This window comes from Dryobates pubescens, chromosome 24 (genome assembly GCF_014839835.1).
Source record: "Dryobates pubescens isolate bDryPub1 chromosome 24, bDryPub1.pri, whole genome shotgun sequence".
Lineage (NCBI taxonomy): Eukaryota > Metazoa > Chordata > Aves > Piciformes > Picidae > Dryobates > Dryobates pubescens.
Genome location: NC_071635.1, coordinates 16474876 through 16498264, shown reverse-complemented (window position 1 = coordinate 16498264; position 23389 = coordinate 16474876). Strand labels below are relative to the sequence as shown.

Sequence of the window (23389 nt, the reverse complement as noted above, 5' to 3'; positions counted from 1 at the left end):
TGCCACTGGAAGCTCTCCAGGGCTCCCTTCCAGCCCCTGGCACCCTGTGAGGCTGTGCCCTCTCCAGCTCAGCCTGTGCCTCCCTCCCCAGTTCACAGAGGGCCCTTTGCTGGACGGCCTTTACTGGGAGCTGTGGGGCAGCCCCCAGAGCCTGGCCCACAACAGGAGCTTCATCTACCACGAGAACCTGCTGCTGGGGCTGCCTCGCCTCAGGCAGCTGAAGGTCAGGAACGGCTCCTGCTCCATCCCTGAGGACCTCAAGGAGGAGATCAAGGACTGCTATGACGTCTACTCCGTGGCCAAGGAGGACACCGCTCCCTTCGGGCTGCGCAACGGCACGGCGTGCGTGCAGCTCCCTGCACTGCCCCTCCTGCTCCCTGCCCCTCCTGCTCCCTGCCCCTCCTGCTCCCTGCCCCTCCTGCCTGGCAGGGCCACCTCTGCATTGCCTGTGCCCTGCCTGCCAGCTCCTGGGGGGGCTCAGGCTGGAGAGGAGGAGGCTGAGGAGTGGGAGTGGGGAGGGGGCAGCTGCTGCCTGGTATCGAGCATCAGGAGCAGAGAAGTGGTTGGGAGCTGCAGCAGGGGAGGTTCAGGTTGGGTGTTAGGGAATAGTTCTGCACTTAGAGGGGTCTCAGATGTTGGAGTGGGCTCCTGAGGGGTCTGGGGGTGCTCAGGCTTGAGAGGAGGAGGCTGAGGAGTGGGAGGGGGCAGCTGCTGCTCAGTATCGAGCATCAGGAGCAGAGGAAGTGGTTGGGAGCTGCAGCAGGGGAGGCTCAGGTTGGGTGTTAGGGAATAGTTCTGCACTGAGAGGGGTCTCAGACATTGGGATGGTCTTCTGAGTGACCTGGGGGTGCTCAGGCTGTGGGGAGACCTCTGCTCTCTGCCTGCAGGGAGGTTGGAGTGAGGAGAGGCAGCCTCTGCTCCTTGGTGCTGACCAACAGGAGCAGAGGAAGTGGTTGGGAGCTGCAGCAGGGAAGGTTCAGGTTGGGTGTTAGGAAATAGTTCTGCACTGAGAGGGGGCTCAGAGTGGGCTCCTGAGGGAGCTTCTGAGGGAGCTGGGGGTGCTCAGGCTGGAGAGGAGGAGGCTGAGGAGTGGGAGTGGGGAGGGGGCAGCTGCTGCTCAGTATCGAGCATCAGGAGCAGAGGAAGTGGTTGGGAGCTGCAGCAGGGGAGGCTCAGGTTGGGTGTTAGGGAATAGTTCTGCACTTAGAGGGGTCTCAGATGTTGGAGTGGGCTCCTGAGGGAGCTGGGGGTGCTCAGGCTGAGGGGAGACCTCAGTGCTCTCTGCAGCTGCCTGAAGGGAGGTTGGAGTGAGGAGGGGGCAGCTGCTGCTCAGTATCGAGCAACAGGAGCAGAGGAAGTGGTTGGGAGCTGCAGCAGGGGAGGCTCGGGTTGGGTGTTAAGGAATACTTCTGCACTGAGGGTGGGCTCCTGAGGGAGGTTGTGAGGGAGCTGGGGGTGCTCAGGCTGGAGAGGAGGAGGCTGAGGAGTGGGAGTGGGGAGGGGGCAGCTGCTGCTCGGTATCGAGCATCAGGAGCAGAGAAGTGGTTGGGAGCTGCAGCAGGGGAGGCTCAGGTTGGGTGTTAGGGAATAGTTCTGCACTGAGAGGGGTCTCAGATGTTGGAGTGGGCTCCTGAGGGAGCTGGGGGTGCTCAGGCTGAGGGGAGACCTCAGTGCTCTCTGCAGCTGCCTGAAGGGAGGTTGGAGTGAGGAGGGGGCAGCTGCTGCTCAGTATCGAGCAACAGGAGCAGAGGAAGTGGTTGGGAGCTGCAGCAGGGGAGGCTCGGGTTGGGTGTTAAGGAATACTTCTGCACTGAGGGTGGGCTCCTGAGGGAGGTTGTGAGGGAGCTGGGGGTGCTCAGGCTGGAGAGGAGGAGGCTGAGGAGTGGGAGTGGGGAGGGGGCAGCTGCTGCTCGGTATCGAGCATCAGGAGCAGAGAAGTGGTTGGGAGCTGCAGCAGGGGAGGCTCAGGTTGGGTGTTAGGGAATAGTTCTGCACTGAGAGGGGTCTCAGATGTTGGAGTGGGCTCCTGAGGGAGCTGGGGGTGCTCAGGCTGAGGGGAGATCTCAGTGCTCTTTGCAGCTGCCTGAAGGGAGGTTGGAGTGAGGAGGGGGCAGCTGCTGCTCAGTATCGAGCATCAGGAGCAGAGGAAATAGTTTGGAGCTGCAGCAGGGGAGGTTCAGGTTGGGTGTTAAGGAATAGTTCTGCACTGAGGGTGGGCTCCTGAGGGAGGTTCTGAGGGAGCTGGGGGTGCTCAGGCTGGAGAGGAGGAGGCTGAGGAGTGGGAGTGGGGAGGGGGCAGCTGCTGCTCAGTATCGAGCATCAGGAGCAGAGGAAGTGGTTGGGAGCTGCAGCAGGGGAGGCTCAGGTTGGGTGTTAGGGAATAGTTCTGCACTGAGAGGGGTCTCAGATGTTGGAGTGGGCTCCTGAGGGAGCTGGGGTGCTCAGGCTTGAGAGGAGGAGGCTGAGGAGTGGGAGGGGGCAGCTGCTGCTCAGTATCGAGCATCAGGAGCAGAGGAAGTGGTTGGGAGCTGCAGCAGGGGAGGCTCAGGTTGGGTGTTAGGGAATAGTTCTGCACTGAGAGGGGGCTCAGATGTTAGAATGGGCTCCTGAGGGAGCTAGGGGTGCTCAGGCTGAGGGGAGACCTCAGTGCTCTTTGCAGCTGCCTGAAGGGAGGTTGGAGTGAGGAGGGGGCAGCTGCTGCTCGGTATCGAGCATCAGGAGCAGAGAAGTGGTTGGGAGCTGCAGCAGGGGAGGCTCAGGTTGGGTGTTAGGGAATAGTTCTGCACTGAGAGGGGTCTCAGATGTTGGAGTGAGCTCCTGAGGGATCTGGGGGTGCTCAGGCTGAGGGGAGACCTCAGTGCTCTCTGCCTGCAGGGAGGTTGGAGTGAGGAGAGGCAGCCTCTGCTCCTCGGTGTTGACCAACAGGAGCAGAGGAAGTGGTTGGGAGCTGCAGCAGGGGAGGTTCAGGTTGGGTGTTAGGAAATAGTTCTGCACTGAGAGGGGTCTCAGAGTGGGCTCCTGAGGGAGCTTCTGAGGGAGCTGGGGGTGCTCAGGCTGGAGAGGAGGAGGCTGAGGAGTGGGAGTGGGGAGGGGGCAGCTGCTGCTCAGTATCGAGCATCAGGAGCAGAGGAAGTGGTTTGGAGTTGCAGCAGGGGAGGCTCAGGTTGGGTGTTAGGGAATAGTTCTGCACTGAGAGGGGTCTCAGATGTTGGAGTGGGCTCCTGAGGGAGCTGGGGGTGCTCAGGCTGAGGGGAGACCTCAGTGCTCTTTGCAGCTGCCTGAAGGGAGGTTGGAGTGAGGAGGGGGCAGCTGCTGCTCAGTATCGAGCAACAGGAGCAGAGGAAGTGGTTGGGAGCTGCAGCAGGGGAGGCTCGGGTTGGGTGTTAAGGAATAGTTCTGCACTGAGGGTGGGCTCCTGAGGGAGGTTGTGAGGGAGCTGGGGGTGCTCAGGCTGGAGAGGAGGAGGCTGAGGAGTGGGAGTGGGGAGGGGGCAGCTGCTGCTCGGTATCGAGCATCAGGAGCAGAGAAGTGGTTGGGAGCTGCAGCAGGGGAGGATCAGGTTGGGTGTTAGGGAACAGTTCTGCACTGAGAGGGGTCTCAGATGTTGGAGTGGGCTCCTGAGGGAGCTGGGGGTGCTCAGGCTGAGGGGAGACCTCAGTGCTCTCTGCCTGCAGGGAGGTTGGAGTGAGGAGAGGCAGCCTCTGCTCCTCGGTGTTGACCAACAGGAGCAGAGGAAGTGGTTGGGAGCTGCAGCAGGGGAGGTTCAGGTTGGGTGTTAAGGAATAGTTCTGCACTGAGGGTGGGCTCCTGAGGGAGGTTCTGAGGGAGCTGGGGGTGCTCAGGCTGGAGAGGAGGAGGCTGAGGAGTGGGAGTGGGGAGGGGGCAGCTGCTGCTCGGTATCGAGCATCAGGAGCAGAGGAGTGGTTGGGAGCTGCAGCAGGGGAGGCTCAGGTTGGGTGTTAGGGAATAGTTCTGCACTGAGAGGGGTCTCAGATGTTGGAGTGGGCTCCTGAGGGGTCTGGGGGTGCTCAGGCTGGAGAGGAGGAGGCTGAGGAGTGGGAGTGGGGAGGGGGCAGCTGCTGCTCGGTATCGAGCATCAGGAGCAGAGAAGTGGTTGGGAGCTGCAGCAGGGGAGGCTCAGGTTGGGTGTTAGGGAATAGTTCTGCACTGAGAGGGGTCTCAGATGTTGGAGTGGGCTCCTGAGGGAGCTGGGGTGCTCAGGCTTGAGAGGAGGAGGCTGAGGAGTGGGGAGGGGGCAGCTGCTGCTCAGTATCGAGCAACAGGAGCAGAGGAAGTGGTTGGGAGCTGCAGCAGGGGAGGATCAGGTTGGGTGTTAGGAAATAGTTCTGCACTGAGAGGGGGCTCAGAGTGGGCTCCTGAGGGAGCTTCTGAGGGAGCTGGGGGTGCTCAGGCTGGAGAGGAGGAGGCTGAGGAGTGGGAGTGGGGAGGGGGCAGCTGCTGCTCGGTATCGAGCATCAGGAGCAGAGGAAATGTTTGGAGCTGCAGCAGGGGAGGCTCAGGTTGGGTGTTAGGGAATAGTTCTGCACTGAGAGGGGTCTCAGACATTGGGATGGTCTTCTGAGTGACCTGGGGGTGCTCAGGCTGTGGGGAGACCTCTGCTCTCTGCCTGCAGGGAGGTTGGAGTGAGGAGAGGCAGCCTCTGCTCCTTGGTGCTGACCAACAGGAGCAGAGGAAGTGGTTGGGAGCTGCAGCAGGGGAGGCTCAGGTTGGGTGTCAGGAAATAGTTCTGCACTGAGAGGGGTCTCAGATGTTGGAATGGGCTCCTGAGGGAGCTGGGGGTGCTCAGGCTGAGGGGAGACCTCAGTGCTCTCTGCCTGCAGGGAGGTTGGAGTGAGGAGAGGCAGCCTCTGCTCCTCGGTGCTGACCAACAGGAGCAGAGGAAGTGGTTGGGAGCTGCAGCAGGGGAGGCTCAGGTTGGGTGTCAGGAAATAGTTCTGCCCTGAGAGGGCTCTCAAACACTGGAATGCTCTGCCCAGGGCAGTGCTGGATTCCCCATCCCTGGAGGTCTTTTAGCAGTGTGTGGAGCTGCTGCTTAGGGCCATGGTTTGGTGCTGACCCTGCAGGGCTGGGTCGAGGGTTGGGCTGGATGAGCCTGGAGGTCTCTTGCAGCTGGATGTGCTCAGTGCTGTGTGCAAGCCAGGCAGCTCCACAGCAGCTGCCAGCTCTGCTGCTGGAGAAAGCTTACCAGCTGTGAGAGGAGTGTGCCCTTAGCCCACTGCAGGTTGGGTTTGGCCAGCCTGGATCAAAGGCTGAGGTTAGGTCAGGCTTAGGCCACAGCTTGAGTCCTGTGTCCAGCTCTGGGCTCCTGAGGGGAGGAGAGAGGTTGAGCTGCTGGAAGGGCAACAAAGCTGGGGAGGGGTCTGGGGCACAGGGCTGGGGAGGGGTCTGGGGCACAGCCCTGTGAGGAGAGGCTGAGGGAGCTGGGGTTGCTTAGCCTGCAGAAGAGGAGGCTCAGGGGAGACCTTCTTGCTCTCTGCAACTCCCTGCAGGGAGGTTGGAGCCAGCTGGGGGTTGGTCTCTCCTGCCAGGCCCCCAGCAGCAGAACAAGAGGACACAGTCTGCAGCTGTGCCAGGGGAGGTTGAGGCTGGAGGGGAGGAGAAAGTTCTTCCCAGCAAGAGGAATTGGCCACTGGGATGAGCTGCCCAGGGAGGTGGTGGAGTCCCCAGCCCTGGGGGTGTTTAGGAGGAGATCTGATGGGGTGCTTGGTGCCATGGCTGAGTTGCTCAGATGGTGCTGGGGGAGAGGTTGGACTTGAGGCTCTCAGAGGTCTTTTCCAGCCTGGTTCATTCTCTGTTCTGTTAATGGGGGGAGAGCTGGGGGGAGAGCACTGACCTGTGTGTGCTTCCCTTGCTCCTGAGCTAGCTGGACCTACACCAGCGAGCAGGACCTGAATGGCAGCAGCCACTGGGGCTCCATTGCCACCTACAGTGGGGCTGGCTATTACCAAGACCTCTCCAGGAGCAGGGAAGAGGCAGCCCTGCAGCTTGCAAGCCTCAAGGAGAACCTGTGGCTGGACAGAGGGACCAGAGCAGCCTTCATTGACTTCTCTGTCTACAATGCAAACATCAACCTGTTCTGCGTGGTCAGGTATGGGGAGAGGGCCAGGGCAGCCTGCAGGGCACACAGGGCAGGCTGCAGGCCCTGAGCTGCTCCCTTGGGGTGGCTTTGCTTTGGGCACAGAGGTCACTGGGTGGCTTGCAGAAAGGAGGCAGAAAAGGGAAGGTGCAAGCCAGGTCCTCCTGGCAGGGTTTCACTCTGCTCCTGCAGTGCTTTGGGTGTCAGCCAGGCTTGGGCAGGCTGAGAGCTGGGCAGGGAGGAAGCTGCTGAGGCTCAGGCAGCAGCAGAGCAGAGTCCTGCAGCTGCAGCAGCACAGCTTGGGAGGGGATCTGCTGCAGAGCAGCCCCAGGGAGGAGCAGCTGGCAGTGCTGCTGGGCAGCAAGCTCTGCATGGGGCAGCAAGGTGCCCTGGGGGCCAAGGAGGCCAAGGGGGTCCTGGGGCATCCAGCAGGGCCAGGGAGGTTCTGCTCCCCCTCTGCTCTGCCCTGCTGAGACCTCCCCTGCAAGATTGCCTCCAGCCCTGGGCTGCCCAGCTCAGGAGGGACAGGGAGCTGCTGCAGAGAGGCCAAGGCAGGCTGCAAGGCTGCTGAAGGGACTGCAGCACTGCCTGGGGAGGAGAGGCTGAGAGCCCTGGGGGTGCTGAGTGTGGAGAGCAGAAGGCTGAGAGGGAGCTGAGCAATGGCTCTCAGGAGCTGAGGGCTGGGGGGCAGGAAGGGAGGCACAGGGACAGCCTCTGCTCACTGTGCCCTGGCACAGGCCAAGGGGCAAGGGATGGAAAGTGCAGCCCAGGAGCTTCCAGCTCAGCATCAGGAGCAACTTCTTGGCTGGGAGGCTGCCAGAGGCCTGGAGCAGGCTGCCCAGAGAGGTTGTGGAGTCTCCTTCTGTGGAGCCTCTGCAGCCCTGGCTGGCTGTGTTCTGTGTGCCCTGGGCTGGATCCTCTGCTCCTGCTCTGCCAGGGGCTGCCACTGGAAGCTCTCCAGGGCTCCCTTCCAGCCCCTGGCACCCTGTGAGGCTGTGAACTGAGTGGGGTCAGGCTTCCAGCTGCAGAGTGCCTGCTCTGAATCACCTCTGGGGTGCTCCTGCCTGCTTCCATGATTGACCTGACCCAGATAAACAAAGCCAAGCTTCTTCCCCTGCTTTGTTGGCCTTTTTTTTGCTCTTTATTTGCCCTTTTCTGTTGCTTTCCATGCAGGTTGTTGGTGGAGTTTCCAGCCACTGGAGGCCTTCTGACCTCTTGGCACTTCCAGCCAGTGAGGCTGATCCACTACCTCTCCACCCTGGATTTCTTCCTGGCAGCCTGTGAGGTGGCTTTTTGTCTCTTTGTCCTCTACTATGTGGTGGAAGAGGCCCTGGAAATCCACATCCATAGGCTGCACTACTTCAGGAGCCTCTGGAACTGCCTGGATGTCCTCATCATTGTGGTAGGGAACCTTGGAGGAGGGGGAAACTGCTGTCTGAAGGGCAATCTGGGGGGGATCAGAAGGCCTTGGGGTCCTTTCTGGGCTCTCCTCCCACCCCCCCAGTTCAAGAGGGACAGGGAACTGCTGGAGGGAGTCCAAGAGAGGCTCCAAAGCTGCTGAGAGGCCTGGGGCAGCTCTGGGAGGAGCAGAGGCTGAGAAAGTACAAAACTAACCAGGTTGGAAATGGCCTTGGAGATCATCAAGTCCAACCTATCACCACCCTCCTGGGCAGCAACTTCTTCCTCACAGCCAATCTCCAGCTCCCCACTTCTAGCTCTGCTCCAGCCCCCCCAACTCCTAGCCCTCCCTCACCCCCTCCAAAGTCCCTCCCCAGCTTGCTTGCAGCCCCCTGCAGCTCCTGCAAGGCCACCAGAAGGTCTCCTGGGAGCCTTCTCCTCTGCAGCCTGCACAACCCCAACTCTCTCAGGCTGTGCTCAGAGCAGCTCCAGCCCTCTGCTCCTCCTCCTGGCCCTGCTCTGGACACCTTCCAGCCCCTCCAGAGCCTTCCTGGCACAGAGGCTGCAGAGCTGGCCCCAGAGCTGCAGCTGTGGGCTCAGCAGAGTGGAGCAGAGGGGCAGAATCCCCTCCCTGGCCCTGCTGGCCACACTTCTCCTGCTGCAGCCCAGGCTCTGCTTGGCTCTCTGGGCTGCAAGTGCTCCCTGCTGGCTCCTGGGGAGCTTCTCCTCCCCCAGCACCCCCAAGGCCTTTCCTCCAGGGCTGCTCTGCAGCCAGTCCCTGCCCAGCCTGGCTCAGGGCCTGCCCTGCCCCCTGCCATCCAGGAGCAAAGCAGACAACACCCCAAAGGCATCCAGGAGTTAAGGGGGAGGAAAGAACACCCAAGCAAGCAAAGTGCTTCAGGAGCTGTGCAGCAATTCCTCTCCACTTTCAGAGCTGGCAGGGCTGGCAGGGACCCCAAGGCTCAGCCAGCCCCAGCCCCCTGCCCTGGGCAGGGACACCTCACACCACAGCAGGTTGCTCACAGCCACCTCCAGCCTGGCTGCAAACACCTCCAGCCAGGAGGCTTCCACCACCTCCCTGGGCAGCCTGGGCCAGGCTCTCACCACCCTCCTGGCCAACAACTTCTTCCTCACAGCCAATCTCCAGCTCCCCACTTCTACTTCTGCTCCAGCCCCCCCAGTCCTGTCCCTCCCTCACCCCCTCCAAAGTCCCTCCCCAGCTTTCCTGTAGTTGTGGAGTCTCCTTCTGTGGAGCCTCTGCAGCCCTGGCTGGCTGTGTTCTGTGTGCCCTGGGCTGGATCCTCTGCTCCTGCTCTGCCAGGGGCTGCCACTGGAAGCTCTCCAGAGCTCCATTCCAACCCCTAGCACCCTGGGAGCTCTGATCCTGTGATCTCCAGAGCTCCCTTCCAGCACCCTGTGAGCTGTGTGTGTGCTCAGGAGCTTCTCCAGAGGACAGAAGCAGCTCTTGACCAAAGAAAGTCGACCCAAGATTCCCTGGCAGCCTGCTGGGCAGAGAGAGGCTTTAGAGCTGTGGCAAACAGCTCCCAGCAGTGTGAGCTGCACCTTGGATCCATGGCCAAGGCTGGCAGCAGCAGCCTCCAGCAGGCCAGGTGCCAGGGATGCCCTTGGGGCACAGCAACCCCCAGCAAGGCTCCAGGCTGGGGGCAGGGGGGCTGAAAGCTGCTGGCAGGAAGGGCCCTGGGGGTGCTGCTGGCCAAGCAGCTGCAGAGGAGCCAGCAGTGCCCAGGGGGCCAAGGCAGCCAAAGGCCTCCTGGCTGGGCTCAGCAATGCTGTGGCCAGCAGCAGCAGGGAGGGGACTGTGCCCTGGGGCTCAGCTCTGGGGAGGCCACCCCTGGAGAGCTGCCTTCAGCTTTGGGCAGCTCAGTGCCAGAGAGCTGGGGAGGTGCTGGAGCCAGGGCAGAGCAGGGCAGGGAAGCTGGGGAGGGCCTGGAGCATCAATGTGCTGAGGAGAGGCTGAAGGAGCTGGGGAGGGTTAGGCTGGAGGAGAGGAGGCTGAGGGAGACCTCCTGGCTGCCTGCAGCTCCCTGGGAGGAGGCTGTGCAGAGGCTGCTGCTGCTCTCTGCTCCCAGGGCAGCAGTGGCAGAAGGAGAGGGCACAGCCTCAGGCTGCAGCAGGGCAGGCTCAGGCTGGGCAGCAGGGAGAATCTTTGCCCAGGCAGAGTGGTCAGGCAGGGGCAGAGGCTGCCCAGGGAGCTGGTGGAGCCCCCAGGCCCGGAGGGGTTGTTGGGCTGTGGGGCTGTGGGCTGTGGCTCAGGGCTGAGCCTTGCAGGGCAGGGCTTGGGCTTGGGGCTCCCCAGGCTCTGTCCCAGCCCTGACTGTCTCTGTGCCTCTGTCAGGACAGCCTCCTTTCAGCTCACCTTCTAAGAGTGCTGCCAACCAGGGCATGGAGTTCCTCCTGCCTTACCTTCTGGGGGTCTGGGTGGCTGAACCCAGCTGTCTGAAGCCCCTGATGGCCTTTTCTCACCCTGGGTCTGCTTCTCCTGTCCCCAGCTCTCTCTGGCAGCCATAGGAATCAGCATCTACAGGACATCAACTGTGGATGTGCTCCTGAAGAAGCTGCTGGAGGATCAGAACTCCTTCCCCAATTTTGAGCCCCTGGCCTACTGGCAAATGCAGTTCAACAACATTGCTGCAGTCACTGTGTTCTTTGTCTGGATTAAGGTAACCCCAAGGACCTGACTGAAGAGCTGCTGACCTCAGGGCACCTGGGGCACAGCCACCCCAGGAAGGCTGCAGGCTGGGGGCAGAGGGGCTGGAAAGTGGGCAGCAGAGCAAGCCCTGGGGGTGCTGGGTGGCAGCAGCTGGAGAGCAGGCAGGGGGTGGGCAGGGGGGCAAGGAGGGCAGCAGCAGCCTGGGCTGGAGCAGCAGTGGTGTGGGCAGCAGGAGCAGGGCAGGGATTGTGCCCCTGGGCTCAGCACTGGGGAGGCCACAGCTTGAGGGCTGGGCTCAGCTTTGGGCTCCTGGCTGCCAGAAGGAGCTTGAGGAGCTGGAGCAGGGCCAGGGAAGGGCAGGAAAGGTGGGGAAGGGTCTGGGGAAGAGGGCTGGGGAGGAGCAGCTGAGGGAGCTGGGGGTGGGGAGTGTGGAGCAGAGGAGGCTGAGGGAGACCTCCTTGCTCTCTGCAGCTCCCTGAGAGGAGGCTGCAGCCAGGGGGGGTTGGGCTTTGCTCCCCAGGAATCACAGAATCAGCCAGGTTGGAAAAGACCTCAGAGCTCATCCAGTCCAACCTATGACCTAACCACCAACCCCTCCTGACAGCTAAACCATGGCTCCAAGTGCCACATCCAGGAGGCTGCAGCCAGGGGGGGTTGGGCTCTGCTCCTTAGTCTCAGGTGATAGAAGGAGAGGCAATGGCCTCAGGCTGCCCCAGGGGAGGCTCAGGTTGGACAGGAGGAAGAATTTCTGTGCTGGCAGAGTGGTCAGGGCCTGGCAGAGGCTGCCCAGGGAGGTGGTGCAGTCCCCATGGCTGGAGGAGCTCCAGCAAGCTGTGCCCATGGCTCTGGGGTTTGGTGGCCACGGTGGGGCTGGGTTGGAGGTTGGGCTGGGGGAGCTCAGAGGTGGGGAAGGGGCTGGAGAAGAGGGCTGGGGAGGAGCAGCTGAGGGAGCTGGGGGTGGGGAGTGTGGAGAGGAGGAGGCTGAGGGCAGCTCCCTTCCTTGCTTCCCATCCCCAGCCTCCTGCAGGAGCCTTGCCCTGGCCCTCAGAGGCTCAGAGCTGACCTTGGTGTGCCAGCAGCTCCCGGCCTGGGGGGGGTCACATCCTGCCTGCAGTGTGGGAGCTGCCCCTCTGCAGCCTCCTTGTGCAGAGCTGGAGGGTGAGGAAGCTGCCTTCCTTGCCCTCCCAGCTGTGTGTTTCTCCTCCTCCAGCTCTTCAAGTTCATCAACTTCAACAGGACCCTGAGCCAGCTCTCCAGCACCATGTCTCGCTGCGTCAAGGACCTCCTGGGCTTTGCCATCATGTTCTTCATTGTCTTCCTGGCCTATGCCCAGCTGGCCTACCTTGTCTTTGGCACCCAGCTGGATGACTTCAGCACCTTCCAGGGCTGCATGTGAGTCCAGGAATGCTTTCTCAGAGCCTTCCCTGGGGGAAGGGAGTGAAGTCGCCTGGGTGAGGCCCCTCTGGGGCCAGCTGATGGCTGCAGATGGAGCTCTGGAGCATGATGGAGTTCCTGAGTCCCTGCTTGAGGTCAGAAGCCCTCTGCTGGGAGGGGGGGAAGGAAGAGAGTCAGAGGATCAATAAGGTTGGAAAAGACCTCAGAGCTCAGCAAGCCCAAGCTGTCACCCAGCCTCTCCTGACAACTCAACCATGGCCCCAAGTGCCACAGCCAAGCCCCTCTTGAGCACCTAAATGGATGTTGGCAGAGCCTGCTGGAGGCTGGCAGCAGGGCAGAGCTCTCAGCCAGGCTGCCAGGGGGCTGGGAGTGGAGAGGAATTGCTGCACAGCTCCTGAAGCACTTTGCTTGCTTGGGGGTTTCCCCCCTACCCCCTTAACTCCTGGATGCCTTTGGGGTGTTGTTTGCTTTGCTCCTGGATGGCAGGGGGCAGGGCAGGCCCTGAGCCAGGCTGGGCAGGGACTGGCTGCAGAGCAGCCCTGGAGGAAAGGCCTTGGGGGTGCTGGGGGAGGAGAAGCTCCCCAGGAGCCAGCAGGGAGCACTTGCAGCCCAGAGAGCCAAGCAGAGCCTGGGCTGCAGCAAGAGAAGTGTGGCCAGCAGGGCCAGGGAGGGGATTCTGCCCCTCTGCTCCACTCTGCTGAGCCCACAGCTGCAGCTCTGGGGCCAGCTCTGCAGCCTCTGTGCCAGGAAGGCTCTGGAGGGGCTGGAAGGTGTCCAGAGCAGGGCCAGGAGGAGGAGCAGAGGGCTGGAGCTGCTCTGAGCACAGCCTGAGAGAGTTGGGGTTGTGCAGGCTGCAGAGGAGAAGGCTCCCAGGAGACCTTCTGGTGGCCTTGCAGGAGCTGCAGGGGGCTGCAAGAGAGCTGGGGAGGGACTTTGGAAGGGGTGAGGGAGGCATGGGACTGGCGGGGCTGGAGCAGAAGTAGAAGTGGGGAGCTGGAGCTTGGCTGTGAGGAAGAAGTTGTTGGCCAGGAGGGTGGTGAGAGCCTGGCCCAGGCTGCCCAGGGAGGTGGTGGCAGCCTCCTGGCTGGAGGTGTTTGCAGCCAGGCTGGAGGTGGCTGTGAGCAACCTGCTGTGGTGTGAGGTGTCCCTGCCCAGGGCAGGGGGCTGGGGCTGGCTGAGCCTTGGGGTCCCTGCCAGCCCTGCCAGCTCTGGGATTCTGTGTGTTTGGATTGGCTTATTCTTTACTCCTGGCTGGGTTTGGATTGGGTTTGATTTGACTCCTGGATCAGTTTGGATTGGGTTTGATTTGACTCCTGGCTGAGTTTGGGTTGGGTTTAGTTTCAGTCATGGCTGGTTTGGGCTGGGTTTATCTTTCACTCCTGGCTGAGTTTGGGTTGGGTTTGGTTTGACTCCTGGATCAGTTTGGGTTGGGATTAGTTTCACTCCTGGCTGAGTTTGGGTTGGGTTTGATTTGAGTCTTGGATCAGCTTGGGTTAGGTTTGATTTGACTCCTGGCTGGGTTTGGGCTGGGTTTGATTTGAGTCCTGGCTGGGTTTGGGCTGGGTTTGATTTGAGTCCTGGCTGGGTTTGGGCTGGGTTTGATTTGAGTCCTGGCTGGGTTTGGGTTGGGTTTGATTTGAGTCCTGGCTGGGTTTGGGTTGGGTTTGATTTGAGTCCTGGCTGGGTTTGGGTTGGGTTTGATTTGACTCCTGGCTGGGTTTGGGTTGGGTTTGATTTGACTCCTGGCTGGGTTTGGGTTGGGTTTGATTTGAGTCCTGGCTGAGTTTGGGTTGGGTTTGATTTGACTCCTGGCTGAGTTTGGGTTGGGTTTGATTTGACTCCTGGCTGGGTTTGGGTTGGGTTTGATTTGACTCCTGGCTGGGTTTGGGTTGGGTTTGATTTGAGTCCTGGCTGGGTTTGGGTTGGGTTTGATTTGAGTCCTGGCTGGGTTTGGGTTGGGTTTGATTTGAGTCCTGGCTGGGTTTGGGTTGGGTTTGATTTGAGTCCTGGCTGGGTTTGGGTTGGGTTTGATTTGAGTCCTGGCTGGGTTTAGGTTGGGTTTGATTCGACTCCTGGCTGGGTTTGGGTTGGGTTTGATTTGACTCCTGGCTGGGTTTGGGTTGGGTTTGATTTGAGTCCTGGCTGGGTTTAGGTTGGGTTTGATTTGACTCCTGGATCAGTTTGGATTGGGTTTGATTTGAGTCCTGGCTGGGTTTGGGTTGGGTTTGATTTGAGTCCTGGCTGGGTTTGGGTTGGGTTTGATTTGAGTCCTGGCTGGGTTTGGGTTGGGTTTGATTTGAGTCCTGGCTGGGTTTAGGTTGGGTTTGATTTGACTCCTGGATCAGTTTGGATTGGGTTTGATTTGAGTCCTGGCTGGGTTTGGGTTGGGTTTGATTTGAGTCCTGGCTGGGTTTGGGTTGGGTTTGATTTGACTCCTGGCTGGGTTTGGGCTGGGTTTGATTTGAGTCTTGGATCAGCTTGGGTTGGGTTTAATTTGACTCCTGGCTGGGTTTGGCTGCTTGGGGTTTGTTTCCTTTCCTGCTGGCTGTGGTTGGGGTTTGGTTTGGTGTTTTTCTCACCCCCTGGCTGTGTTTTGTTCCTGCCTTGCTCTCCTTCCTGGCTCTTTTGCCTGCCAGATTCACTCAGCTCCGCATCCTCCTGGGGGACTTCAACTTCACCGAGCTTGAGGAAGCCAACCGAGTCCTGGGACCCATTTACTTCACCACCTTTGTGTTCATCATGTTCTTCATCCTCTTGGTATGTTGCCCTCAGCTGCTGGGGGGCTGGGGAGGGTGGCTGCCTCTGGCATCTCCTCTGCTCTGATCCCTGCAGCCTGCCTCTGCCTGGCTGCTCACTGCCCCTTCACTGCTTCGCCTTCATTTCGAGCAGGTTTAGCATCCTGTGGCTGCTGCCAGGCCCAGGTGCTCCACATGGCACACTCACAGCATGCTAGGGGGTGGAAGGCAAAGCAATGACTGCAGAGGAGCTCAGCAAGCACCTTGGGAGCTCTCCTCATCCAGCAGCAGTGGGCAGGCTGCTTTGGGCATCTGAAGCAACAGATTGAGCTAAGCTCCCCTTGAGATCAGAGCTCCCAGGGTGCTGGGGGCTGGAAGGGACCCCTGGAGATCACAGGATCACAGCTCCCAGGGTGCTAGGGGTGGGAAGGGAGATCTGGAGAGCTTCCAGTGGCAGCCCCCTGGCAGAGCAGGAGCAGAGGATCCAGCCCAGGGCACACAGAACACAGCCAGCCAGGGCTGCAGAGGCTCCACAGAAGGAGACTCCACAACCTCTCTGGGCAGCCTGCTCCAGGCCTCTGGCAGCCTCCCAGCCAAGAAGTTGCTCCTGATGCTGAGCTGGAAGCTCCTGGGCTGCACTTTCCATCCCTTGCCCCTTGGCCTGTGCCAGGGCACAGTGAGCAGAGGCTGTCCCTGTGCCTCCCTTCCTGCCCCCCAGCCCTCAGCTCCTGAGAGCCATTGCTCAGCTCCCTCTCAGCCTTCTGCTCTCCACACTCAGCACCCCCAGGGCTCTCAGCCTCTCCTCATAAGAGAGATGCTTCAGGCCCTTAACCTTCCTTGGGGCTTTGATGTTTAGTTTATTGTCTTTCTGCAGAGTTCAGTCTCTGGGGTCTGGGCACTGCCTGCTTGGCACAGAGTGGTGATTTTAGACTCACAGAGCTGCCAGGGTTGGAAGGGAGCTCCAGGCTCAGCCAGCCCCAGCCCCCTGCCCTGGGCAGGGACACCTCACACCACAGCAGGTTGCTCACAGCCACCTCCAGCCTGGCTGCAAACACCTCCAGCCAGGAGGCTTCCACCACCTCCCTGGGCAGCCTGGGCCAGGCTCTCACCACCCTCCTGGCCAACAACTTCTTCTTCACAGCCAATCTCCAGCTCCCCACTTCTACTTCTGCTCCAGCCCCCCCACTCCTATCCCTCCCTCACCCCCTCCAAAGTCCCTCCCCAGCTCTCTTGCAGCCCCCTGCAGCTCCTGGGAGGCCACCAGAAGGTCTCCTGGGAGCCTTCTCCTCTGCAGCCTGCACAACCCCAACTCTCTCAGGCTGTGCTCAGAGCAGCTCCAGCCCTCTGCTCCTCCTCCTGGCCCTGCTCTGGACACCTTCCAGCCCCTCCAGAGCCTTCCTGGCCCAGAGGCTCCAGAGCTGGCCCCAGGGCTCCAGCTGGGGTCTCACCACTGGGGTGGACTCATTCCTTGCTCCTCTAGTGGGAGGTGTCCCTGCCAGGGCCAGGGGAAGTGCAACTGGATGATCCTCGAGGTTCCTTCCAACCCCAAACCCTTCTGTGGCTGTGCTGCTGGCCAGGCAGGGGTCATTGCCACCATCCCCCCCCAGCAAGCTCCTGGCCAAGCTGTCAGCCCCTGGCTGGGACAGCAGCTCTGAGCTGGGTGAGGAACTGGCTGGAGGCTGAGCCCAGAGGGTGCTGGTGAATGGTGCCACAGCCAGCTGGCAGCCAGGCACCAGTGCTGGCTGTGGCTGTGGCCTTGGAGCCTCCTCTGGCCACTCTGCAGCTCAGTTTAGAGGCAGCAGTCTGCACTGGATGGTGCTGCCCTGCAGAGCAGCAGGGTTCAGTGCCTCCAGGTCTCCACCCCAGTGCCTTTCCATCAGCCCAGGCTTTTCTGCTGGCCCTGCTGAGGAGCAGGAGCTGCTGGCAGGGTGTGCAGGTGGAGCTGAGGGCAGAGGGGGCAGGGGCAATGTTCAGGGGGCTTCTGCCTCTCTCTCCTGCACAGAACATGTTCCTGGCCATCCTCAACGACACCTACTCCGAGGTCAGAGCCGACATGGCCCAGCAGAAGGCAGAAATGGAGCTCTCTGACCTCATCAGGAAGGTACAAGGAACCTTCTCCACTGCCTGCCATCTCCTTCCTCACAGCTCCCCCTGCCCTGCTGCTGTGGCCAGGCCAAGCCTGCAGCCAAGCTCTGGGCTCAGTGAAGCTCAGCTGAGTGCCACTCCAGTGGGCAAAGCCTTCCCTCTGCAGTGCCCTCCTGCAGGGGCTCTGAGGGTTGCTGCTGAGGGCTCAGCAGCCTGCTGGAGGCAAGGCAGGGGCTGGCTGGCTGGCTAGGTGCAGGAGCACTGAGCTGCTGCAGCTGCAGTGCTGCCTCTCCAATCCTGCTGCTCCGGGCATGGGATGGGGCAGGTGTGGGACCATGGCTTGGGAGCTCCCAGGGGCAGCTGCCAGGAAGGTTGGGATGGGATGGGATGGGATGGGATGGGATGGGATGGGATAGGATGGAATGGGATGGGATAGGATAGGATAGGATAGGATGGAATGGAATGGAATGGAATGGAATGGGATAGGATAGGATGGAATGGAATGGGATAGGATGGGATAGGGTGGAATGGGATAGGATAGGATAGGATGGAATGGAATGGGATAGGATAGGATGGAATGGGATAGGATAGGATGGAATGGGATAGGATAGGATGGAATGGAATGGGATAGGATAGGATGGAATGGAATGGGATAGGATGGAATGGAATGGGATAGGATGGAATGGAATGGAATGGGATAGGATAGGATGGAATGGAATGGGATAGGATAGAATGGAATGGAATAGGATGGAATGGAATGGGATAGGATAGGATGGAATGGAATGGGATAGGATAGGATGGAATGGGATAGGATAGGATGGAATGGAATGGGATGGGATAGGATGGAATGGGATAGGATAGGATGGAATGGGATAGGATGGAATAGAATGGGATAGGATGGAATGGAATGGAATAGGATGGAATGGAATGAGATAGGATGGAATGGGATGAGATAGGATGGAATGGGATGGGATGGGATGGGATGGGATGAGATAGGATGGAATGGAATGGGTGGGATGGGATGGAATGAGATAGGATGGGATGGAATAGGATGGGATGGGATGGAATGGAATGAGATGGAATGGAATGGGGTGGGATGGGATAGGATGGAATGGGGTGGGATGGGATAGGATGGAATGGAATGGGATAGGGTAGGATGGGATGGAATGGAATGGGATAGGGTAGGATGGGATGGGATGGAATGGAATGGGATAGGGATGGGATGGGATAGGATGGAATGGAATGGGATAGGGTAGGATGGAATGGGATGGGATGGGATGGGATGAGATAGGATGGGATGGGATGGAATGGGATAGGATAGAATGGAATGGAATGGAATGGAACAGAACAGGTTGGAAGAGACCTTCAAGATCATCACATCCAACCCAGCACCCAGCACCACCTAATCACCTAAGCCATGGCACCAAGCACCCCATCAAGTTGTTGGAAACAAAGAGCTTGGCCTCAGTCCCAGTGCAGAGAAACCCCAGAGAATCCCAGCAGGATGTGGGCTGGAAAAGGCCTCTCAGATCATCAGGTCCAAGCATTGAGCCCCAAGGCCACCATGGCCCTCAGCAGCAGCTCCAGCTCCAGGGATGGGCATTCAGCCACCCCCCTGGGCAGCCTGGGCCAGGCTGGCAGAGCCCTTGCAGGGAAGAAGTTTCTTCTCCTCTCCAACCTGAGCCTCCCCTGGGGCAGCCTGAGGCCATTGCCTCTCCTCCTCATTTGCACTGCCAGGACCCAGGACTCAAGCTGTGGCCTCAGCAGTGCTGAGCACAGGGCACAAGGACTTCCCTGCTCCTGCTGGCCACACTCTGCCTGACCCAGGCCAGGCTGCCCTTGGCCTTCTTGGCCCCCTGGGCACACTGCTGCCTCCTCTTCAGCTGCTGTGGATGGAGCCTGCCTGGACTGCAGCAAGGCCTTTGCCACCATCCCCCCAGCAAGCTCCTGGCCAAGCTGTCAGCCCCTGGCTGGCACAGCAGCTCTGAGCTGGGTGAGGAACTGGCTGGAGGCTGAGCCCAGAGAGTGGTGGTGAATGGTGCCACAGCCAGCTGGCAGCCAGGCACCAGTGCTGTGCCCCAGGGAGCAGGGCTGGGCCCCAGCCTGATCAATATCTTCATTGATGATCTGGAGGAGGGGATGGAGTCCATCAGCAGGGAATGTGCAGCTGACAGCAAGCTGGGGGCAGGAGCTGAGCTGTGAGAGGGCAGCAGAGCTCTGCACAGGGACCTGGCCAGGCTGGGCAGAGGGGCAGAGGCCAAGGGCAGGAGATTGAACACAGCCAAGTGCCAGGGGCTGCACTTTGGCCACAGCAACCCCAGGCAGTGCCACAGGCTGGGGGCAGAGGGGCTGAGAGCAGCCAGGCAGAGAGGGACCTGGGGGTGCTGGGGGAGAGCAGCTGAAGAGGAGGCAGCAGTGTGCCCAGGGGGCCAAGGAGGCCAAGGGCAGCCTGGCCTGGGTCAGGCAGAGTGTGGCCAGCAGGAGCAGGGAAGTCCTTGTGCCCTGTGCTCAGCACTGCTGAGGCCACAGCTTGAGTCCTGTGTCCAGCTCTGGGCTCCTGAGGGTAGGAAAGAGGTTGAGCTGCTGGAAGGTGTCCAGAGAAGGGCAACAAAGCTGGGGAGGGGTCTGGGGCACAGCCCTGTGAGGAGAGGCTGAGGGAGCTGGGGTTGCTTAGCCTGCAGAAGAGGAGGCTCAGGGGAGACCTTCTTGCTCTCTGCAGCTCCCTGCAGGGAGGTTGGAGCCAGCTGGGGGTTGGTCTCTTCTGCCAGGCCCCCAGCAGCAGAACAAGAGGACACAGTCTGCAGCTGTGCCAGGGGAGGTTGAGGCTGGAGGGGAGGAGAAAGTTCTTCCCAGCAAGAGGAATTGGCCACTGGGATGAGCTGCCCAGGGAGGTGGTGGAGTCCCCAGCCCTGGAGGGGGTTCAAGAGGTGCTTGGCTGTGGCACTTGGAGCCATGGCTTAGCCATAAGCTCTGTGGTGCCAGGTTGGACCTGATGATCTTTGAGGCCTCTTCCAACCTTGATGATTCTGTGAGACTGTGAAGATTGCTGAAGAGGAAGGAAAGAGAGGTCCTGGCAGGGCATTTGGGGTGCTGTGGGTGCTGGGGAGCACAGCTGATGCCTGTGAGCCCTCAGAAATCAAAGAGCTGATGTGCCAAGCCCAGCTGAGGAGTCAGCCCCAGCCTGGGACTCTCTGTTGCAGGGCTACAACAAAGCCATGGTGAGGCTGAAGCTGAAGAAGACTGCAGTGGATGACATCTCAGAAAGCCTCAGGCAAGGAGGGGGAAAGCTCAACTTTGATGAGCTCAGGCAGGACCTGAAAGGGTAAGGAAGTTGTAACTGCTCTGGGAGTGCTGCCATGGGGCTGGGTGAGGAAGCCCTTGCAGCTCACCCAGCCCAACCCTCCTCTGCCTCTGCCCAGGCTGGGGCTGAGCCATGGCCTCAGCACCACAGCTCTGAAACCCCTCCAGGGATGAGCATCCAACCCCCTCCCTGGGCAGCCTGGGCCAGGCTTGCAGAACCCTTGCAGCCAAGGAGTTTCTTCTCCTCTCCACCCTGAGCCTCCCCTGGGGCAGCCTGAGGCCATTGCCTCTCCTCCTGGCCCTTGTTCCTGGGGAGCAGAGCCCAACCCCCCCTGGCTGCAGCCTCCTCTCAGGGAGCTGCAGAGAGCAAGGAGGTCTCCCTCAGCCTCCTCTGCTCCACACTCCCCACCCCCAGCTCCCTCAGCTGCTCCTCCCCAGCCCTCTTCCCCAGACCCTTCCCCACCTTTCCTGCCCTTCCCTGGCCCTGCTCCAGCTCCTCAAGCTCCTTCTGGCAGCCAGGAGCCCAAAGCTGAGCCCAGCCCTCAAGCTGTGGCCTCCCCAGTGCTGAGCCCAGGGGCACAATCCCTGCCCTGCTCCTGCTGCCCACACCACTGCTGCTCCAGCCCAGGCTGCTGCTGCCCTCCTTGCCCCCCTGCCCACCCCCTGCCTCCTCTCCAGCTGCTGCCACCCAGCACCCCCAGGGCTTGCTCTGCTGCCCACTTTCCAGCCCCTCTGCCCCCAGCCTGCAGCCTTCCTGGGGCTGTGTCATCCCCAGGCAGGTGGTGTGGAGGCCTTGGTGCAAGCTGCTCCCAGGCTGTGGATCAGGGCAGCAGAGTCAGTGGGGCAGAGTTTGGCTCTGCAGGCCTTGCACAAAGAGCCCTCAGAGTGTGCCAGGGGAGTGTGGGAGGAGAGAGCAGTGGGGAGAGGATGAGGTGGAGGAGAAGTCTGAGCTCTGGCCCCTGGAGTGTGGTGGAGCTGCAGGGGGCTGGCAGCCCACACTGCAGGAAGGCTTTGACCCTGAGGCCTGGAGCTGCTGGCTGCTGGCACACCAAGGGTCTGAGGCAGCACAGAGCTGAGCCTCTGGGGGCCAGGGCAAGGCTCCTGCAGGAGGCTGTGGGTGGGAACCAATTGCAGGAGGAGGAAAAGGGAGGGCTGTGAAGGAGCAGAGTGCAGGCTGGGGGAGAAGGACCTGGAGCTGGTGGAGAGGGTCCAGAGGAGGCCACAGAGATGCTCAGGGGGTTGGAGCAGGCTCCAGGCAGACCTTAGTGAAGGAGAAGGCCTTGGGGGGGGCTGGGGAGGGGGAGAAGCAGGGCAGGAGCAGGCAGGGTGAGGCTGCAGCACAGGAGGCCAAGGGCAGCCTGGGCTGCACCCAAAGCAGGGTGGCCAGAGCTGGAGAGAGGGATCCTGCCCCTCTGCTGTGCCCTGGGGAGACCTCACCTGCAGGGCTGGGGCCAGAGCTGGAGAGAGGGATCCTGCCCCTCTGCTCTGCCCTGGGGAGACCTCACCTGCAGGGCTGGGGCCAGCTCTGGAGCCCCCAACACAGCAGGGACCTGGAGCTGAGGGAGAGGCTCCAGAGGAGGCCAGCAAGATGCTGAGGGGGTTGGAGCAGCTCTGCCCTGGGGCCAGGCTGAGGGAGCTGGGGGTGTTGAGCCTGCAGAAGAGAAGGCTGCAGGCAGAGCCCAGAGCAGCTGCCAGTCCCTGCTGGGGCTGCAAGCAGGCTGCAGAGGGACTGCTGCCAAAGGGCTGCAGGGACAGCCCCAGGGGCAATGGGTTGAGATGAGAGCAGAGCAGCTGGAGCTTGGATGTGAGGAACAAGTTGTGCCCCAGGAGGCTGCTGGAAGCCTGCAAGAGGTTGCCCAGGGAGGTGGTTGTGGCCCCATGGCTGGAGAGCTTGCAGGGGAGGCTGGAGAGGGCTCTGGGCAAGCTGCTGCAGGGGAGGATGTCCCTGCTGAGGGCAGGGGCTTGGCCTGCAGGGGCTCTGCAGCTCCCTTCCAGCCCAGAGCACTCTCTGGTGCTGTGGAAGGTGAGAGCTGAGCCTTTGGTCAGCAGGGCTGTGACTTTCCAGGCACTGCTGGGGTCAGCTGAGGCTCTGGCTTGCAGGGGGGGTGCTGGCTGTGTTCTGGTGCCTGCAGAGCAGGCAGGAGCTGGGCAGGGGGAGGCTCAGGGAGCTCTGGGCAGGGGGAGGCTGAGCTGGGCAGGGGGAGGCTCAGGGAGCTGGGCAGGGGGAGGCTCAGGGAGCTCTGGGCAGGCGGAGGCTAAGCTGGGCAGGGGGAGGCTCAGGGAGCTGGGCAGGGGGAGGCTCAGGGGGCTCTGGGCAGGGGAAGGCTCAGGGAGCTCTGGGCAGGGGGAGGCTGAGCTGGGCAGGGAGAGGCTCAGGGGGCTCTGGGCAGGGGGAGGCTCAGGGGGCTCTGGGCAGGGGGAGGCTGAGCTGGGCAGGGAGAGGCTCAGGGGGCTCTGGGCAGGGGGAGGCTCAGGGGGCTCTGGGCAGGGGGAGGCTGAGCTGGGCAAGGGGAGGCTCAGGGGGCTGGGCAGGGGGAGGCTCAGGGAGCTCTGGGCAGGGGGAGGCTCAGGGGGCTCTGGGCAGGGGGAGGCTCAGGGGGCTCTGGGCAGGGGGAGGCTCAGGGGGCTGGGCAGGGAGAGGCTCAGGGGGCTCTGGGCAGGGGGAGGCTCAGGGGGCTGGGCAGGGGGAGGCTCAGGGGGCTGGGCAGGGGGAGGCTCAGGGGGCTCTGGGCCGGGGGAGGCTCAGGGGGCTGGGCAGGGGGAGGCTCAGGGGGCTCTGGGCAGGGGGAGGCTCAGGGGGCTGGGCAGGGGGAGGCTCAGGGGGCTCTGGGCAGGGGGAGGCTCAGGGGGCTGGGCAGGGGGAGGCTCAGGGGGCTCTGGGCAGGGGGAGGCTCAGGGAGCTCTGGGCAGGGGGAGGCTGAGCTGGGCAGGGGGAAGCTGAGCTGGGCAGGGGGAGGCTCAGGGGGCTGGGCAGGGGGAGGCTCAGGGAGCTCTGGGCAGGGGGAGGCTCAGGGAGCTCTGGGCAGGGGGAGGCTGAGCTGGGCAGGGGGAGGCTCAGGGGGCTCTGGGCAGGGGGAGGCTCAGGGGGCTGGGCAGGGGGAGGCTCAGGGAGCTCTGGGCAGGGGGAGGCTCAGGGGGCTCTGGGCAGGGGGAGGCTCAGGGGGCTGGGCAGGGGGAGGCTCAGGGGGCTGGGCAGGGGGAGGCTCAGGGGGCTGGGCAGGGGGAGGCTCAGGGGGCTCTGGGCAGGGGAGGCTCAGGGGGCTCTGGGCAGGGGGAGGCTCAGGGAGCTCTGGGCAGGGGGAGGCTGAGCTGGGCAGGGAGAGGCTCAGGGGGCTCTGGGCAGGGGGAGGCTGAGCTGGGCAGGGGGAGGCTCAGGGGGCTCTGCCTGCTGCCCTTCCAGCAAGGGCCACACGGACGCCGAGATCGAAGCCATCTTCACCAAGTACGACCAGGATGGGGACCAGGAGCTGACAGAGCACGAGCACCAGCAGATGAGAGATGACCTGGAGAAGGAGAGGGTGAGCCTCAGCGTGCCCAGGGGCAGCAGTGGGGCTGCCAGCCGCGGGGCTGCCAGCAGGGCCAGTCCCCAGCCCGCCCCCGCTGCTGCGGGGCTGCCCCCGCAGCATCTTCCCCTTCCCAGCCCTGCCTGGCTGTGCAGCGGGGGCAGGGGGCAGCTGAGGGGAGGGTCTCTGAGCCTGCCACACCCCC

The 23389-nt window shown here is 61.8% G+C and overlaps 1 protein-coding gene across 1 annotated transcript in view; it reads left to right on the top strand.

Annotated features, from left to right (window-relative positions):
* PKD2 (polycystin 2, transient receptor potential cation channel) overlaps positions 1-23389 on the top strand; it is a 38498-nt gene that overhangs the window by 13200 nt on the left and 1909 nt on the right. The window contains exons 4-12 of the mRNA XM_054172522.1: positions 92-342; positions 5885-6109; positions 7271-7499; positions 10006-10176; positions 11377-11558; positions 14198-14318; positions 16299-16397; positions 19582-19703; positions 23082-23199. Coding sequence (XP_054028497.1) covers positions 92-342; positions 5885-6109; positions 7271-7499; positions 10006-10176; positions 11377-11558; positions 14198-14318; positions 16299-16397; positions 19582-19703; positions 23082-23199 — 1518 coding nt within the window. The remainder of the gene's footprint in view (positions 1-91; positions 343-5884; positions 6110-7270; positions 7500-10005; positions 10177-11376; positions 11559-14197; positions 14319-16298; positions 16398-19581; positions 19704-23081; positions 23200-23389) is intronic.